This window comes from Chrysemys picta, chromosome 2 (genome assembly GCF_011386835.1).
Source record: "Chrysemys picta bellii isolate R12L10 chromosome 2, ASM1138683v2, whole genome shotgun sequence".
Taxonomy (NCBI): domain Eukaryota; kingdom Metazoa; phylum Chordata; order Testudines; family Emydidae; genus Chrysemys; species Chrysemys picta.
The window spans coordinates 192,874,825-192,893,709 of record NC_088792.1 but is presented as its reverse complement, the minus strand read 5'-3'; the positions used below and the strand labels follow the sequence as shown (position 1 = coordinate 192,893,709).

General features: G+C 47.8%; 1 protein-coding gene across 2 annotated transcripts in view; it reads right to left on the bottom strand.

Annotated features, from left to right (window-relative positions):
* Window positions 1-16,689, bottom strand: part of FBXO15 (F-box protein 15) — a 50,918-nt gene extending 34,229 nt beyond the window's left edge. Inside the window, exon 1 of one of the 2 annotated variants that reach the window (XM_005281466.4) lies at window positions 16,321-16,689. In XM_005281466.4, the coding sequence (XP_005281523.1) occupies window positions 16,321-16,487 (167 nt within the window). In that variant the 5' untranslated portion in view covers window positions 16,488-16,689. Of the gene's footprint in view, window positions 1-2,161; window positions 2,304-16,320 lie in introns of those variants that run through there. The other variant, XM_024102092.3, reaches the window with a different exon arrangement.
* Between the last annotated feature and the right edge of the window lie 2,196 nt (window positions 16,690-18,885).

The window sequence follows — 18,885 nt, the reverse complement described above, 5'->3', positions numbered from 1 at the left end:
TCGCCCCCTGCTGAGTCCCATTACCGTTGCACCCAGAACCCTCCAGCAAGACTCTGTGCATCCAGATCCTCCCTGCACCTAGATCCCCCACTGAGCCACCCGCACCCAGATTGCCCCACACAGAACCCTCTCAAGCCACACCTGGATCCCCCCACACTTGGATCCTGCCTTGCTGAGCATGCCTGCTGACACCTGGTACACCTGGCGCAGAGGGGAATAACTATATAAATCAATCAATCAATCAATAAATGTGGAGGCTCCAGCATGGCAGTAGGGAAGACAAGCCACTGGCTGCACAGAAGTGGGAGATTGCCCTGCAGTCCCCTCCCTCCCCTACCCTCCACCCAGACACGGACTCAGTGGTGAGGCTTGACCCGACCCTGACACAGTGCAAGAGCTGGGATTGCCCCAGAAACATACCGGGGTCCTGACCCTCCACGCCAGGTGCACCAAGATAGCAAGTGAGAGGGACAAAGTCTCACATGTATGTCCAGCCCTGACCCCCAATCCAGGTGTGAGGCAAGCAGGCTCTGGATGGCGGGATCCAATTTTGGAGGGACTTAGTGGGGGGGGGATCCAGGTGTGGGGTGAGAAGGTTCTGTGTGGGGCAATCTGGAGCAGAATTCCCCCAGGAGTATCCTTTGCATGCACACTCTTACCTATGCCCATAACACTTTTGGAAATGCTGGTGTAGATATTCGTAATGTCATGCTTCCTCTCCTTTCTTACATGTACTTTCATGAACAGTGAAATAACTAGTTAATAACATTCTTAACTATTACTTAGTCCTGCCTTGAGTGCAGGGGACTGGACTAGATGACCTTCTGAGGTTCCTTTCAGTCCTACACTGCTGTGAGTCTATGATTTAGAGCAGTGTTTCTCAAATGCAGCCACAAGGGGCTTTTTGTGCGGCCACAACAGCCTCCTGGTCAGTGATGGGGGGACAAAATATCAGCATCTCCCCCTCCCTCCCTCCCTGTTCTTCCTGGATGCGCTGCCCTACACCACCTCTGGAGACAGGTGGGGCACAGTGCTGCAGGAGCAGGATGAGTTCTCAACCCACCTGGGGGTGGGGGCCAGCAGTGGGGTTTGGGCTTCAGCCCTGGGGTGGTTATGCAGCAGGCTCCAGCGGCAGGACTTCAGGAGCCAGGCCGCGGGGCTTTGGGTTCTGGCGCCCAGCTCCAGTCCCGAGCTCCAGCCACGTGGTAGCGGGAGCTGGCCCTGGTGCTGACCCATGGCCCAACCCGTGTGGCAGCAGGCTCCAACCCCTAGCTTCAGCCTCGTGGCTCTCAGCTCTGACCATGCAACTCCAACCACCTCACATCACCCCAGTCCCCCACTGCCTTCCCCATCCATTACCCTATCCCCCTGGGCACCCACTGCCTCCCACCAGCCCCACATCCACCCCCACATTGCCCCTGGCCTCCACTGCCTCCCCCTCTAACTCCCCCATCTAGGACTTAATTCGTCCTGGCGCTTGCTGAGAAAAGTGATATTAACAAACATGCAAGTATCAATTTTCACAGCAGACTTACTAGTTAGCTGGGAGGCTGTGATACAGTGATACCTGTATGTTTGTTAATATCACTTATCACAGCCTCCCAGCTAGCTACTAAGTGTGTTCTGAAAAGTGATATTAATGAGCATACAAATATCACTTTTCACAGCATTATTTTTATTACTGTGTCTGCAAAAAAAAAAAAAAAACGTAAAATACAATGATTTGGATGGATGTGCATATTTATCTGTTTTTCCTAAAGCTAATTAAATATTTTAGGAAAAAGCGTTAGTGCAGCCACCAGTGAGAGTTGGTGGCTGCACGCAAAGGCTGCAAATTTTGTTGTGAGAACCGTGAGTATCATCACTGCTATTCAGAGATAGCACTTATTGAAATGAATAGCCCAGTTCATGGCTCAGAACTATTGTTTCAAGCTCAGTGCAAATTTGTCTTTGCATCAGCCATCATCATGCCTTGTTTTTGAAGGTTTTCCTCACAACCATAACAGCTAGAGAGACATCCTTTTTCTCTCTTTCTTTTTTTAAATGAAAGCGGAGACCCTGGAGAACAACTGTCTACATTCCGATAGCTAGTCCTTTGCATTCCCGAGACCTGTGCCTCACACTTTGGGAAAAACTGCACAAGACCATGCCACTTCCTTACCATTAGATCGGATCTTCTTCTCTGAAGCACTTTTGAATTTGCTGCATTCCAAATGTCAAAAGCTATAGTGAAACCAAAGTGCCTTTAGTCAATTCTTTTCATTCAAGTCAGCAGCTGCAGAAGAAGAATACTGAGCTTCCGTACTAGTGCTTTACCAGCACCTCCTGGCATTTGACATTTACCAGGATCACCAGTTGCCAGAGACAGCTGTCCTAAACATGCAAGATGATGATGGAGGGAGGAGAAAGGGTGGGGAAAAGTCTCATCTGGTTAAGATGTATTTTAGACAGGTAAACTATATCCCAGTCCTAATGCATAATTAATATATAAACCTGGGATTTTCAAAGAAGCCTTAGGGATTAGGCACTCAGTTCCCTTAGAACTTTAACAGAGCTGGGCATCAAACTCTCTTAGGCTCCTTTGAAAATTCCAGGTTTAAACAGCTCCTAAACAGACAGGCAAACACCCAAGAATGTTGTGTGACACAGTTATTTCATAATCTGTACAATCATCACCCCAATACACTTATCTGCCAGATAAATTTATTACTTCACTGAAGCTTGTTTTCCTTGTTCATGGCTCCTTTTTAGTCCCTTCCAGGCATTAAACCATCCCCACTATACGGCCACAGACTTTGGCCTTGTCTACACTAATGCTAATTACACTAGGTAAATTACATAAATTACATAATTTAACTCAACGAAATTTACACTGACTGAAAGCGGTGTTTACACCACACTATGTCGATGGGACAGCTTCTGCCTCTCATTGAGGAAGAGTACTGAAGTTGACGGTGTGACAATATGCCTTGGAGGCGCGTCCTGTAACCCCCATATTGCTCATTTATAGATAATTGTGATATTGCATATAAAGCAGGCTGTGTGAAGCATCAGAGGAAAGGTTATGATCTGCTGAAAGTCACTGTTCTATCTAAATATATATATCATTAATGCATATGAAGTTATGAGAATTGTGTTGTATGGTTGTCATTAAAATATGCTGTGGATTTGGGAAGCGCCCAGATACTAGCTCTCCAAAGACAATTCCAAGGAAAGTAACCAACACCCACGTGGGTGTCAAACAACCATCAACAGCCATTGTCCTGCAAGGGAGCTACAGCTCAATGCAGGGATCAGCAACCTTTGACACGCAGCCCGCCAGGGTAAGCACCCTTGTGGGCCGGGCCGGTTTGTTTACCTGCCGCGTCCGCAGGTTTGGCCCTCGGCATGCGCCGCTTCCAGCCACCCCCATTGGCCTGGGACAGCGAATCGCGGCCAGTGGGAGCCGTGATCGGCCAAACCTGCAGACATGGCAGATAAACAAACCAGCCCGGCCCACCAGGGTGCTCAGATTTCGCTTTCCTATTCTTTTCCCGTACGGTTCATTCAGTAATGCCACAATCTATCTTTTGTGACAAATTTCATGGAGGAAAAAGCTAACGTACTCAATGATTTTTTTGCCTCTGTCTTCACGCACAAGGTCAGCTCCCAGATTGCTGCACTGGGCAGTACAGCATGGGGAGAAGGTGACCAACCCTCTGTGGAGAAAGAAGTGGTTCGGGACTATTTAGAAAAACTGGACGTGCACAAGTCCATGGGGCCGGATGCGCTGCATCCGAGGGTGCTAAAGGAGTTGGCGGGTGAGATTGCAGAGCCATTAGCCATTATTTTTGAAAACTCATGGCGATCGGGGGAGGTCCCAGATGACAGGAAAAAGGCTAATGGAGTGCCCATCTTTAAAAAAGGGAAGAAGGAGGATCCGGGGAACTACAGGCCAGTCAGCCTCACCTCAGTCCCTGGAAAAATCATGGAGCAGGTCCTCAAGGAATCAATTATGAAACATTTAGAGGAGAGGAAAGTGATCAGGAACAGTCAGCATGGATTCACCAAGGGGAAGTCGTGCCTGACTAACCTAATTGCCTTCTATGATGAGATAACTGGCTCTGTGGATGAGGGGAAAGCAGTGGATGTGTTATTCCTTGACTTTAGCAAAGCTTTTGATATGGTCTCCCATAGTATTCTTGCCGCCAAGTTAAAGAAGTATGGGCTGGATGAATGGACTGTAAGGTGGATAGAAAGCTGGCTAGATCGTCGGGCTCAACGGGTAGTGATCAATGGCTCCATGTCTAGTTGGCAGCCGGTTTCAAGCGGAGTGCCCCAAGGGTCGGTCCTGGGGCCGGTTTTGTTTAATATCTTTATTAATGATCTGGAGGATGGTGTGGACTGCACTCTCAGCAAGTTTGCAGATGACACTAAACTAGGAGGCGTGGTAGATACACTAGAGGGTAGGGATCGGATACAGAGGGACCTAGACCAATTAGAGGATTGGGCCGAAAAAAACCTGATGAGGTTCAACAAGGACAAGTGCAGAGCCCTGCACTTAGGACGGAAGAATCCCATGCACTGCTACAGACTAGGGACCGAATGGCTAGGTAGCAGTTCTGCAGAAAAGGACCTAGGGGTCACAGTGGACGAGAAGCTGGATATGAGTCAACGGTGTGCTCTTGTTGCCAAGAAGGCTAACGGCATTTTGGGCTGTATAAGTAGGGGCATTGCCAGCAGATCGAGGAACGTGATCGTTCCCCTTTATTCGACATTGGTGAGGCCTCATCTGGAATACTGTGTCCAGTTTTGGGCCCCACACTACAAGAAGGATGTGGAAAAATTGGAAAGAGTCCAGCGGAGGGCAACAAAAATGATTAGGGGTCTGGAGCACCTGACTTATGAGGAGAGGCTGAGGGAACTGGGATTGTTTAGTCTCCAGAAGAGAAGAATGAGGGGGGATTTGATAGCAGCCTTCAACTACCTGAAGGGGGGTTCCAAAGAGGATGGAGCTCGGCTGTTCTCAGTGGTGGCAGATGACAGAACAAGGAGCAATGGTCTCAAGTTGCAGTGGGGGAGGTCCAGGTTGGATATCAGGAAAAACTATTTCACTAGGAGGGTGGTGAAACACTGGAATGCGTTACCTAGGGAAGTGGTGGAGTCTCCTTCCTTGGAGGTTTTTAAGGCCCGGCTTGACAAAGCCCTGGCTGGGATGATTTAGCTGGGAACTGGTCGGGGGTTGGACTAGATGACCTCTTGAGGTCCCTTCCAACTCTGATATTCTATGATTCTATGAGATGGCCTCCGATGTCAAACACACTGAATTCTGTCATTGCTGAATGAATCAGGCCAAACGGAAAGGAGAAAGCTTGTCCCAAATATTTCAGCAAATAACACTTTGAAAAAAAAAATACCGAAGAAATAAATAAAATTTAATAGAATTTTATCCAGTTACGATTTACACGTCCAGACTTCGTAATTTTAACTGTGCAACTTTACTGCTGCATAACAAGTTCAGTGCAGTTTTGGTATTTCATTTTTTTTTTAGGAGTGCCATTGACTTTAAGTCTTGTTTAATATTAAGCATCCTGACAATTGTCACTCACATTTGCCCCTGTTGTCATTCTTTCACTCTTGCCAGCTGAAATGTCATAAGCAGTGATGCAGGAAATGAGAAGCTCACTTTTTCTGACTACTAGAATTTACTTCCAGGGCTTTGGCATAGGTAGTCTCCCCTACTCCCCCTTCTGGATCTCTTGCCTCCACTATGCCTCTGAGCCCTGATCTACACTACAAGTTTAGGTCGAATTTAGCAGCATTAGATCGATTTAACCCTGCACCCGTCCACACAACGAAGCCATTTTTGTCTTAAAATCGATTTCTGTACTCCTCCCCAATGAGGGGCTTAGCACTGAAATCGACATTGCCGGGTCGAATTTGGGGTAGTGTGAACGCAATTCGACGATACTGGCCTCCGGGAGTGCTCCATTGTGACCACTCTGGACAGCACTTTCAACTCAGATGCACTGGCCAGGTAGACAGGAAAAGCCCTGGAAACTTTTGAATTTCATTTCCTGTTTGACCAGTGTGGCGAGCTGATCAGCACAGGTGACCATGCAGTCCCAGAATCGCAAAAGAGCTCCAGCATGGACTGAACAGGAGGTACTGGATCTGATTACTGTTTAGGGAGACTAATCCGTGCCATCAGAACTCCGTTCCAAAAGACAAAACGCCAAAATATTTGAAAAACTCTCCAAGGGCATGATGGACAGAGGGTACAACAGGGACCCGCAGCAGTGTCGCGTGAAAATTAAGGAGTTCAGGCAAGCCAACCAAAAAAACAAAGAGGCAAACTGCCGCTCCAGGTCAGAGACCCAGATATGCCGCTTCTATGATGAGCTGCTTGCAATTCTAGGGGGGGCCCCTACCACTACTCCACCCCTGTCCATGGACATCTGCAAGGGGAGAGTCTCAAGCAACAGGGATGAGGATTTGGGGGACGAGGAAGATGAGGAGGTGGAGGAGGAGGAGGCTAGCACACAGCACGCAAGCGGAGAAACCATTCTCCCTGACACCCAGGAACTGTTTATCACCCTGGAGCCAATACCCTCCCAACCCTCCCAAGGCGGGCTCACGGACCATGAAGCTGGAGAAGGCACCTCTGGTGAGTGTACCTTTGTAAATATAATACATGGTTTAAAAGCAAGCGTGTTTAATGATTAATTTGTCCTGAAGACTTGGGATGCATTCGCGGCCAGGACAGCCCCTCCTTTTAAATGGCCAACCCAATAGGTGCTTGGTATGGGAAAGGAGGGCGCTGCTGTTTGAAACCATTCCAACGTGTTATGAAGGTTGAAGAAGCTGAAAGACTGTGGCTTACCATGGCTGCCTGCAAGCCGAATTCTGTTGCCCGGCCCTGCGTGTGTGATCTCACACCAAACCGGCAGGCCCTCAATATAAGAGGCAAAATGTGACCTTGTACCAAAAGCATGTGCTATGTAATGTTAACAGCTTGGTTCACCGTGAAAGAGTCTACCCATTGTTCTCTAAAATGTGTCTTTTTAAATACTACTCTCCCTTTTTTTCCTCCCCCAGCTGCAAATGTTTCAACGGTACCCCTATCATCTCCATCCCAGAGGCTAGTGCAGATAAGAAGGGGGGGAAAAAACACACTCGCAATGAAATGTTCTCTGAGCTCATGCAATCCTCCCGCACTGAAAGAGCTCAGCAGAATGCATGGAGGCAAACAATGTCAGAGTCCAGGAAAGCAGAAAATGAACGCAAGGACAGGAGGGACAAACAAGATAAGAGGTGGAGGGAGCAAGATGAGAGATGGCATCAGCGTGATGAGCAGAGGCAGGATGCAATGCTGAGGCTACTGGGGGATCAAACTGATATGCTCCGATGTCTGGTGGAGCTGCAGGAAAGGCAGCAGAAGCACAGACAGCCACTGCTGCCCCTGTGTAACCACCTGCCCTCCTCCCCAAGTTCCATATCCTCTTCACCCAGACGCCCAAGAACGCGGGGGGGTGGGGAGAGTCCAGGCACTCAACCACTCCACCCCAGAGGACTGCCCAAGCAATAGAAGGCTAGCATTCAATAAGTTTTGAAGTGCAGTGTGGTCTTGTCCTTCCCTCCTCCCCACATCCACCACCCTGCCCGGTGCTTCCCTCCTCTCCCACCCCTCCCGGGCTACCTTGGCAGTTATCTCCCTATTTGTGTGATGAATTAATAAAGAATGCATGATTTTGAAACAATAATGACTTTATTGCCTCTGCAAGCGGTGATCAAAGCGGGGAGGGCAGTTGAGGGAAGTAGAGTGAAACAAGGGGGCGGGTTTTCATCAAGGAGAAACAAAACAAACAGAAGAACAAACTTCTGTACTGGGCAAACTGGTTGAAACTACAGTAAAGAACAAAACCGTCAGACACCTAGATGAACATAATTTGTTGGGGAAGAGTCAACATGGTATTTGTAAAGGGAAATCATGCCTCACCAATCTACTAGAATTCTTTGAGGGGGTCAACAAGCATGTGGACAAGGGGGACCCAGTGGATACAGCGTACTTAGATTTTCAGAAAGCCTTTAACAAGGTCCCTCACCAAAGGCTCTTAAGCAAAGTAAGCTGTCATGGGATAAGAGGGAAGGTCCTCTCATGGACTGGTAACTGGTTAAAAGATAGAAAACAAAGGGTAGGAACAAATGGTCAGGAGTCTGTACTGGTTCCAGTCCTATTCAATATATTCATAAATGATCTGGAAAAAGGGGTAAACAGTGAGGAAGCAAAATTTGCAGATGATACAAAATTGCTCAAGATAGTTAAGTCCCAGACAGACTGCGAAAAGCAACAAAAGGATCTCTCAAAACTGAGTGACTGGGCAACAAAATAGCAGATGAAATTCAATGTTGATAAATGCAAAGTAATGCACATTGGAAAACATAATCCCAACTATACATATAAAACAATGGGGTCTAAATTGGCTGTTCCCTACCACTCAAGAAAGAGATCTTGGAGTCATTGTGGGTAGTTCTCTGAAAACATCCACTCAATGTGCAGCGGCAGTCAAAAAAGTGAACAGAATGTTGGGAATCATTAAGAAAGGGATAGATAATAAGACAGAAAATATCATACTGCCCCTATATAAATCCAAGGTACACCCACAACTTGAATACTGTGTGCAGATGTGGTTGCCCCATCTCAAAAAAGATATATTGGAATTGGAAAAGGTTCAGAAAAGGGCAACAAAAATGATTAGGGGTATGGAACGGTTGCCGTATGAGGAAAGATTAATAAGATTGGGACTTTTTAGCTTGGAAAAGAGATGACTAAGGGAGGATATGATTGAGGTCTATAAAATCATGACCGGTGTGGAGAAAGTAAATAAGGAAGTGTTATTTACTTCTTCTCATAACACAAGAACTAGAAGTCACCAAATGAAATTAATAGGCAGCAGGTTTAAAACAAAAAAAGGAAGTATTTTTCACACAACGCACAGTCAGCCTGTGGAACTCTTTGTCAGAGGATGTTATGAAGGCCAAGGCAATAACAGGATTCAAAAAAGAATTGGATACGTTCACTATTAGCCAAGATGGACAGGGATGGTGTCCCTAGCCTCTGTTTGCCAGAAGCTGGGTATGGGTGACAGGATGGATCACTTGAGGATTACCCGTTCTGTTCATTTCCTCTGGGGCACCTGGCATAGGCCATTGTTGGAAGACATGATACTGGGCTAGATGGACCTTTGGTCTGACCCAGTATGGCCATTCTTATATTCTAACTACAAATAAAATATTATTTACAAGTATGGCCAAGACAACATAGGAGAGTTAACAATAAAAAAAAAAAAAAGTCAAATGTTAGGCTAGCCACCAAACCATAACAGTGACCCTTTTTATCTTGGGTGGAGGGAAGAAATAAACAAACAAAATAGTGCTACACTGAGCAAAAGTAGATTGCAAAGTCCATAGTATGACACCAGAGATCATGGCTGGTTCAAATAATTCTGCCAAACTTGCAGTATTTTCCACACTTTCTGTTTAACAGGAAACCTCTATCTGCTCTAACCCCAGCTCTCTCCACAAACTCTGCACAAGTTCTGAACACAGTACATATTCTCTTTTTCTTCAACCCCTGGGACTCAAACCTATGCAATTTGTGTGGCATAAGAGTCTGGACAGGTGGAGGGAGAAAGTCACTCATCAAATCTCAAGCCTGGCAGACAAAGGCCTTTATCAAGTTACCTTGATAAACCTGGGAACCTGGGAGGCAGTGACCATGAGATGGTCGAGTTCAGGATCCTGACACAAGGAAGAAAGGAGAGCAGCAGAATACGGACCCTGGACTTCAGAAAAGCAGACTTTGACTCCCTCAGGGAACAGATGGGCAGGATCCCCTGGGAGAATAACATGAAGGGCAAAGGGGTCCAGGAGAGCTGGCTGTATTTTAAAGAATCCTTATTGAGGTTGCAGGAACAAACCATCCCGATGTGTAGAAAGAATAGTAAATATGGCAGGCGACCAGCTTGGCTAAACAGTGAAATCCTTGCTGATCTTAAACGCAAAAAAGAAGCTTACAAGAAGTGGAAGACTGAACAAATGACCAGGGAGGAGTATAAAAATATTGCTCAGGCGTGCAGGAGTGAAATCAGGAAGGCCAAATCACACTTGGAGTTGCAGTTAGCAAGAAATGTTAAGAGTAACAAGAAGGGTTTCTTCAGGTATGTTAGCAACAAGAAGAAAATCAAGGAAAGTGTGGGCCCCTTACTGAATGAGGGAGGCAACCTAGTGACCGAGGATGTGGAAAAAGCTAATGTACTCAATGATTTTTTTGCCTCTGTCTTCACGCACAAGGTCAGCTCCCAGATTGCTGCACTGGGCAGTACAGCATGGGGAGAAGGTGACCAACCCTCTGTGGAGAAAGAAGTGGTTCGGGACTATTTAGAAAAACTGGACGTGCACAAGTCCATGGGGCCGGATGCGCTGCATCCGAGGGTGCTAAAGGAGTTGGCGGGTGAGATTGCAGAGCCATTAGCCATTATTTTTGAAAACTCATGGCGATCAGGGGAGGTCCCAGATGACTGGAAAAAGGCTAATGGAGTGCCCATCTTTAAAAAAGGGAAGAAGGAGGATCCGGGGAACTACAGGCCAGTCAGCCTCACCTCAGTCCCTGGAAAAATCATGGAGCAGGTCCTCAAGGAATCAATTATGAAACATTTAGAGGAGAGGAAAGTGATCAGGAACAGTCAGCATGGATTCACGAAGGGGAAGTCGTGCCTGACTAATCTAATTGCCTTCTATGATGAGATAACTGGCTCTGTGGATGAGGGGAAAGCAGTGGATGTGTTATTCCTTGACTTTAGCAAAGCTTTTGATACGGTCTCCCACAGTATTCTTGCCGCCAAGTTAAAGAAGTATGGGCTGGATGAATGGACTGTAAGGTGGATAGAAAGCTGGCTAGATCGTCGGGCTCAACGGGTAGTGATCAATGGCTCCATGTCTAGTTGGCAGCCGGTTTCAAGCGGAGTGCCCCAAGGGTCGGTCCTGGGGCCGGTTTTGTTTAATATCTTTATTAATGATCTGGAGGATGGTGTGGACTGCACTCTCAGCAAGTTTGCAGATGACACTAAACTAGGAGGCGTGGTAGATACACTAGAGGGTAGGGATCGGATACAGAGGGACCTAGACCAATTAGAGGATTGGGCCGAAAAAAACCTGATGAGGTTCAACAAGGACAAGTGCAGAGTCCTGCACTTAGGACGGAAGAATCCCATGCACTGCTACAGACTAGGGACCGAATGGCTAGGTAGCAGTTCTGCAGAAAAGGACCTAGGGGTCACAGTGGACGAGAAGCTGGATATGAGTCAACAGTGTGCTCTTGTTGCCAAGAAGGCTAACGGCATTTTGGGCTGTATAAGTAGGGGCATTGCCAGCAGATCGAGGGACGTGATCGTTCCCCTTTATTCGACATTGGTGAGGCCTCATCTGGAATACTGTGTCCAGTTTTGGGCCCCACACTACAAGAAGGATTGGAAAAATTGGAAAGAGTCCAGCGGAGGGCAACAAAAATGATTAGGAGTCTGGAGCATATGACTTATGAGGAGAGGCTGAGGGAACTGGGATTGTTTAGTCTCCAGAAGAGAAGAATGAGGGGGGATTTGATAGCAGCCTTCAACTACCTGAATGGGGGTTCCAAAGAGGATGGAGCTCGGCTGTTCTCAGTGATGGCAGATGACAGAACAAGGAGCAATGGTCTCAAGTTGCAGTGGGGGAGGTCCAGGTTGGATATCAGGAAAAACTATTTCACTAGGAGGGTGGTGAAACACTGGAATGCGTTACCTAGGGAGGTGGTGGAGTCTCCTTCCTTGGAGGTTTTTAAGGCCCGGCTTGACAAAGCCCTGGCTGGGATGATTTAGCTGGGAATTGGTCCTGCTTTGAGCAGGGGGTTGGACTAGATGACCTCTTGAGGTCCCTTCCAACTCTGATATTCTATGATTCTATGATTCTATACCTTTTTGGAAGTTCCTCATGGTGTGGTGGTGATTTTGTTTGGTTGGTTTTGAGTTGTTATTTGTTTTGCGGGGGGAGGCCCAAATTTGTTTGAACTGGTCTTGCCTGAGGCTCCTGTCGCATGTAGTACAACAGTTACATTGTGTAGGAGGGATAATATCTTTATATCTGCAGCACAGAACCTGCATGTATGCATTTAAACTGGCTCGGCAGCCTAGAGACATCACAATTAAACTTGGATAGTTTTCAATGTGGAAAATTGTATATGCTTAAAGTGGCAGTGGAAAAGGCAGGGGAGGACTAGATAATTAAACAGTGGAGGAGGACCATGGGGTGGGCACCACAGTTAAAACTGGGCTGTTTTCCATGTTGAATTTCTGATGTAATAAGAGGGCAAGACTTCAGTTTTATATCTCATCCAAGAATGGCACCTCCAGCAGCCAAGTAACCACTTCTGATGCCTTTTGTTCAAAGGCAACTCTCTCTCAAGTATCACCTACTAAATCACCAATACCACTTCCTACAACACCCTGGATTTTCATTTAGAGTTATTCCATCCAAAGTTCTCACCACCCAGACCTGGAATAAGGTCTTTCAAGGCCAGAGAAGATTGAAGTCCCACCCCATACCCTTACCCGACCCAGATCCTCTTCTGTTTTTCCAATATAAATTAATTAAACTTATTAGACATAACCTCACAATTCCTTCCCCACTTCATATTATTTATATTTAACCTTTTAGAATGTACTTTACTCCCTTTCTTACTCACCAATTTAATATGAAACTATAAATGCCTGTTCTGGAGGCCCCCTTGACTACACTGTCCCATCTAAAATAGTACCCCAACCACAGAGAAGCTGAGGTGTTCCTTAGCAACACTTATGTGACCAGCAGCAGTCATCCTGAACCTGCTTCAAAAATGGTTTGATTACACTGCCTTGGCTTTCCATGTGGACAGCTTTCTTGGACCTACATTTGCCTGTAATGGAAAACTGCAATTTTGGGAAGCAGGAAGGAGAGAATTACATTAAATACATATTTAAATCAGGAATAACAATATATTCTCTATGTTAAGTGAATACATCTTTTTTGCAATCTGCTTGGCCTTTCGCCTTCTTTAGTCCTTTACACCCCTTCTAAATTAAACACCTCCGACAGTAGGAGTGGAGAATTTTGATTTGTTAGCTTTTTACAACTACTTTACATGTAAATAACTACACAAGGTTCAAGACACTTTATTCCCCATACATTTTATTCAAGATCACTTTCACAAGTGAAGTGTCACATACCCTTTTGGCCCTCTATGATTCTGTTTCCCCATCTGCAAAATAGGGATAATAATATCATCTTTGCAATACTCCTTTGAGATAGGAAAAAATAATAATTGTTTGTGAGATGCTACAGTGATTAGTGCCATAGAAAAGACTTTAAATAAATATGTCATAATCTCAGCATGACATTTTCAAATAGCCATATTTTGTTAAATCAAACCAGACAAAAGTACATCTTCTCTGAGCACAAAATCCATGCCAAGTTTCAAACTTCTGCCATTTTTCCCATAGACATTTAATAGAAAAAGAGAGTTTCATTCTCCATAACCCAAAAACAGTTCACAGAATTTTGCTCAAGCTTTCAAACCAAAAACAAACAAAATATCTTTGTGCCATGAACAAACATGAAAAATGCCACCTTTGAGAGAGAATATTCCAGAAAGATTTGAACACATGAGAAGAGAGGCTTGACTTGTGCAGGAGATCATCACTAGATGATCACGATGGTCCCTTCTTATCTTAAAGTCTATGAGTCAATGAGACTTGCAATATTAAGGCCCAATCCTGCAAGGATTGGATTCTCAATTATTGCGGATACTGGTACCAAGATAGTTTTGACTGATTAACATGAAAAAAGACAATGATTCCCATCAGTGACTAGCAGCTGCCAGTACAGTTTCTTCACTTGTATTACTAGCCCCAAGGGATCAAAAAATCACAAGTCAGGCCTTCCCAAATCATCAAATTTTTAAAATTACTTTAGGATGGGGACTATGGAAGACATTTATTTGCTTCTGGTTTTGAGCCTTTAAAGTTCATGTTTTCAGGCTTTTCTACACACCAATTACGGCTGGAAACTAGAAATGTTCACATAATTGCATGACTCCAGGAGCTAGGACCTTTAAGAAAACAGCATATATTGAGAGATTCATGATGAAAGCACAAGATCCAGCAATTTTACTTCACACTTCTAGGGCTAGTTTTACAAATCTTAGACTACCAGACCAAAAAATATAAGATCTAGCTTCCTCCTTTATTCCCTTCTAAAAAGCCTTTTCACTAAAGATAGGGTTACCATATTTCAACAATCAAAAAAGAGGACGGGAGGAGCCCCGCCCTAGCCCCGCCCCTGCCCCCTCAGAACCCCCAACCCTCCCCCCCATGCCTTGTCCCCTGACTGCCCCCTCCTGGGACCCCTGCCCCTAACTGCCCCCCAGGACTCCACCCCCTATTTATGTACAGGCGTGACTACCTGCCCTTTCCTGGTTACTATACGCGGCCAGTCCGCATCCACATCCAGTAGTTAAAATAAATAAATAAATAAACTAATAATTTAAATTGGAATTTAAATTCCAATTTAAGCCTTCCTGCTCCTTGTCTCCTGACTGCCCCCTCCCGAGACCTTCCCCACATCCTAACTGGCCCCCTAGGACCCTACCCCCTACCTGTCCCCTGACTGCCCCAACCCTTATCCACACCCCCACCCCCAGACAGACCCCTGGGACTCCCACGCCCCATCCAACCACTCCCCACCCCCTGACAGCCCCCCCCCCAAAACTCCCGACCCATCTAAACCCCTCTGCTCCCTGTCCCCTGACTGCCCCCTCCTGGGACCCCTGCTCCTAACTGCCCTCCAGAACCCCCCCCCACCTAAACCTCCCTGTTCCTTGTCCCCTAACTGCCCCCTCCTGAGACCCCCCCACCTGTACTCTGACTGCCCAAAACCTTACACCCCCAACCCCCAGACAGCCCCCCCCAACTCCTGACCCATCCAACCCTCCCCCTGCTCCCTGTCTCTTGACTACTCCCCGCCCCCCGAATCTCCCTGCCGCTTCTCTGACCACTGGCCCCCTTACTGTGCTGCAGAGCGGCGCGCTCCGCAGCGGGGGAGGGGAGCAGGGTCGGAGCTCCAGACTGCCGGAGGCCGAGGCGAACGGCCGGCGATCTGCGAATGCAGGGGGGAGAGGGAGGGAGGGAGAGAGAGGAGGGGAGTGGTGTCAAGTTGCAGGGGAGAGGAGGGGGAAGTGGAGGAAGGGCTCTGGCTGCCGGAGCCCTGTGCGAGTGGCACCATCCGGCCGGCTGCCCTGTAAGCCCCGCACGCTCTGCATGGGGGGGGAAGTCCGGACATTGACAAATTCCCCCGGACGCTATTCTTAACTGAAAAAAGCCAGACATGTCCAGGGGAATCCGGACGAATGGTAACCCTACGATTGATTACCCACTGCTGCCTATCTCTCATTGACTGACCTGTGGTGTCCTAACCCCTGATGAAGTTTTGGTTTCAAAATGGCCGAGGTACAACATGGGCAGCAAGACCAATGCATGACATACTAGGGTTCTGAAGCAGTACAGTCAGTGTCACAATGACTGAGAGGAGAAATAAGAAGAGCACTGTTCTCCTTTTGAGATTGTTCTCCGTTGTCATCCTATTGGAGTCCCTCTCATGCACTTACTTCCCCGAAACTTTTCTATGCAGTTGCAGTAATGGGTCCAAACTATGCAGCAGGTAGGGTGACCAGAGGGCAAGTGTGAAAAATCGGGACAGGGGTGGGGGGTAATAGGAGCCTATATAAGAAAAAGACCCCAAAATCGGGACTGTCCCTATAAAATCGGGACATCTGGTCACCCTAGCAGCAGGTGACTACAGCAGACAAACCCTGGGACTCTGATCAGGTCACACTCCCCAGTGGGTGGCACTGACCCGACTGGGGAGAAATAAAAAAATGGCCACACTTTCCCAAGCTCTGCCCATAGGAGAAGCAGATCTACAAGTTGCCGCTCACAGCAGACTTTGCAGCTCTCCTCCCCCTTGCATTTGCGCACTAGTGAGGACGCCATCATTAGGGTTCCGAGTCAAGGTTCCCAGGAGCAACCTCGGCCAGGGGGAAGATCGGGAGCAGGCCTGACTACATGGGCACCACAGCACAATTAAACACGGCGTCTGGAGGAGGTAGAGGGACTCGCGTGACTCGGCTCTGCGCCCAGTTCACCTGGCACCGGTGCTGAGGGAACCCGAGTCCCGCTCAGCCCGGGGGAACCAGCGGGAAAGGAGGGCGGTTACCTGAGCCGCACGGCGAAGCTGCCGCGGTCCGGGCCTGGAGGAGGAGCCGCGGAAGTCGGGGGGCTCCGGCTGGTGAGGGCGGGCGGCGCCAGGGGCTGGGGAGCAGCCGCTGCCCACGCCAGCCCGAGGCTGTGCTGCTGCAGGATCCAGCCGCGTCCGGTCGCCATAGTGACACCGGAACCCGAACGGCCCGGACCAGCGTTCCAAGCGGCCCGATTGCCTCTGCCTGGCCTTGCACGGGCCGCCGCGGCGCGAGGGCGGAGTTGGACTTGGAGTTGGGCAGGAGGTGGCTGCAGCCGACGGGGCCGCTGCGGCCTCTCCCCAGCCTGAAGTTACTGGCTGCAGCCCATTGAAGGGCCTGGCTCTTCCACACATCCTGGTTACAGGCGTTCAGCTGCCCCTCCCGCACACAACACATTTCAGCCCAGAGAAGGTCCCAGTCTAGGGTTCTATCTGGTAATGAGCCCCACACTCTGTAAGGGTTGCAGTTCAGTGCAGACCGGCTTCACCCCCAACCGCACCCTAAAACATCCCTGGATTCAGTCACCCCCATAGTGGGCAACAAAAAGATAAGCACATTCCCCTAGTTTATAGATCTCTGCTCCAGAACCCAGTTCAGTGCTCCCAACGTTGCTTCTCCCAAATGCCCACTGCCTCAGGCATCTCTATGCTCCCCTGCTCATGCTCCCTCATTTCCTCCTCTTTCCTATCCTCCACTTTCCACAGCAGGCAAAACCACCAGTTTCCCATCTGCACCGCATATTCACCTGCATACACACGGACAGTCCCCCTCCCTCTCCCTACAACACCCCACATTGTCCTACACACACGCCAGTTTCCCCCTCTTTCCTGTCATCCCTTTGGAGCAGATTCAGTGCAATGGATAAATTTTGGGAAAGAAGAATATGGGATTAATAATGGTCGACTCATTTTTGCCATTTTCATCACTGAAAGCTTGTCTGCAGAGGCTGCTGCATCAAACCAGGGGCTGCTAACAGGGAGTTTCGAGAGGGAGTTTGGAAGGGGAGTGGGAAGGGGGTGAAGTACATTTACCATTCTTTAAAACCTTTAGCCTAAACTATAATCAAATCTTCTTGATTTAAACAAAAACCTTATCATTAGCCTAGGTAGCTGTAGGAGAGAATGCAGGCAGAAGCCCAGCAGCAGATTGGGGGCTATCCAGTGTATTGTGGATAGATTTGTTAGTCTCTAAGGTGCCACAAGTACTCCTGTTCTTCTTTCAGTGTATTGTGCCGAGTGCAGCATGTATGATTACTTGCCCTGTGGGCAGGTGGCGTATGTGTGCATTCGGTGCAAAGAGCTCCTGGCCCTCAGAGACCGAGTACGGGCTTTGGAGGCCAGGGTGGCAGAACTGGAGGAGCTAAGGGAGGCAGAAAGTTATGCTGATGAGGCTTTCCGGGACACTGTAGATTTGTCCCACCTCCAGTCAGACAGCCCCTGCGCTGTTAAGGAGGATGAAAGGCTCAGAGAAGGAGAGCAGTCAATGGGAGCAGAGGGAAACCTTCCCATAGTTGGGACCCTTCTTCCAGATGATGTTGGGGTATCCTCTCGCACTGAGGTTACTTCTCCAGGGGAGGGAACTCCAGTCATTAGGAAAAGGCAGGTGTTAGTAATGGGAGATTCGATCATTAGAAACACAGATAGCTGGGTTTGTGATGACCGGGAGAACCGTATGGTGACTTGCCTGCCTGGTGCGAAGGTTGCGGATCTCTCGAAGCATCTAGATAGACTTATGTGTAGTGCTGGGGTGGAGCCACTGGTTGTGGTACATGTAGGTAGCTCAGTGGTTTGAGCATTGGCCTGCTAAACCCAGGGTTGTGAGTTCAATCCTTGAGGGAGCCAGTTGGGGATTGGTCCTGCTTTGAGCAGGGGGTTAGATTAGATGACCTCCAGAGGTCCCTTCCAACCCTGATATTCTGTGAATAGGTACCAATGACACAGGGAAGGGTTAGGAGAGACGTCCTGGTTAAATTTAGGCCGCTAGGAAAGAGACTGAAATCCAGGACCTCTAGGGTGGCATTCCTACGGGCGTAGGCAGGCAGAGCTTCAGAGTCTCAATGCATGGATGAGATGATAGTGTAGAGAGGAGGGGTTTAGATTTATTAGGAACTGGGGAAACTTTTGGGATGGGGGAGCCTATACAGGAAGGATGGGCTCCACCTAAACCAAAGTGGATCCAGACTGCTGGCACTTAACATTAAAAAGGTTGCAGAGCAGTTTTAAACTAATAGATGGGGGAAAGCCAACTGCTGCAGAGGAGCACGTGGATCAGACAGAGACTTCTCTTAGAGGAGAGTCTATTGACAGAGATTCTCTAGGTTCTAGTCAGGAGGAGAGGATGGAAGAGGATAAAGTATGAGCCAGATCAGACGAGAAACATTCACATAAAAAAGAATCTGACACATCAGGAAAGGGCAGACAGATAAACAGTGACAAGTTTTTAAAGTGCTTGTACACAAATGCTAGAAGTCTAAATAATAAGATGGGTGAACTAGAGTGCCTCGTGTTAAAGGAGGATAGTGATATAATAGGCATCACAGAAAC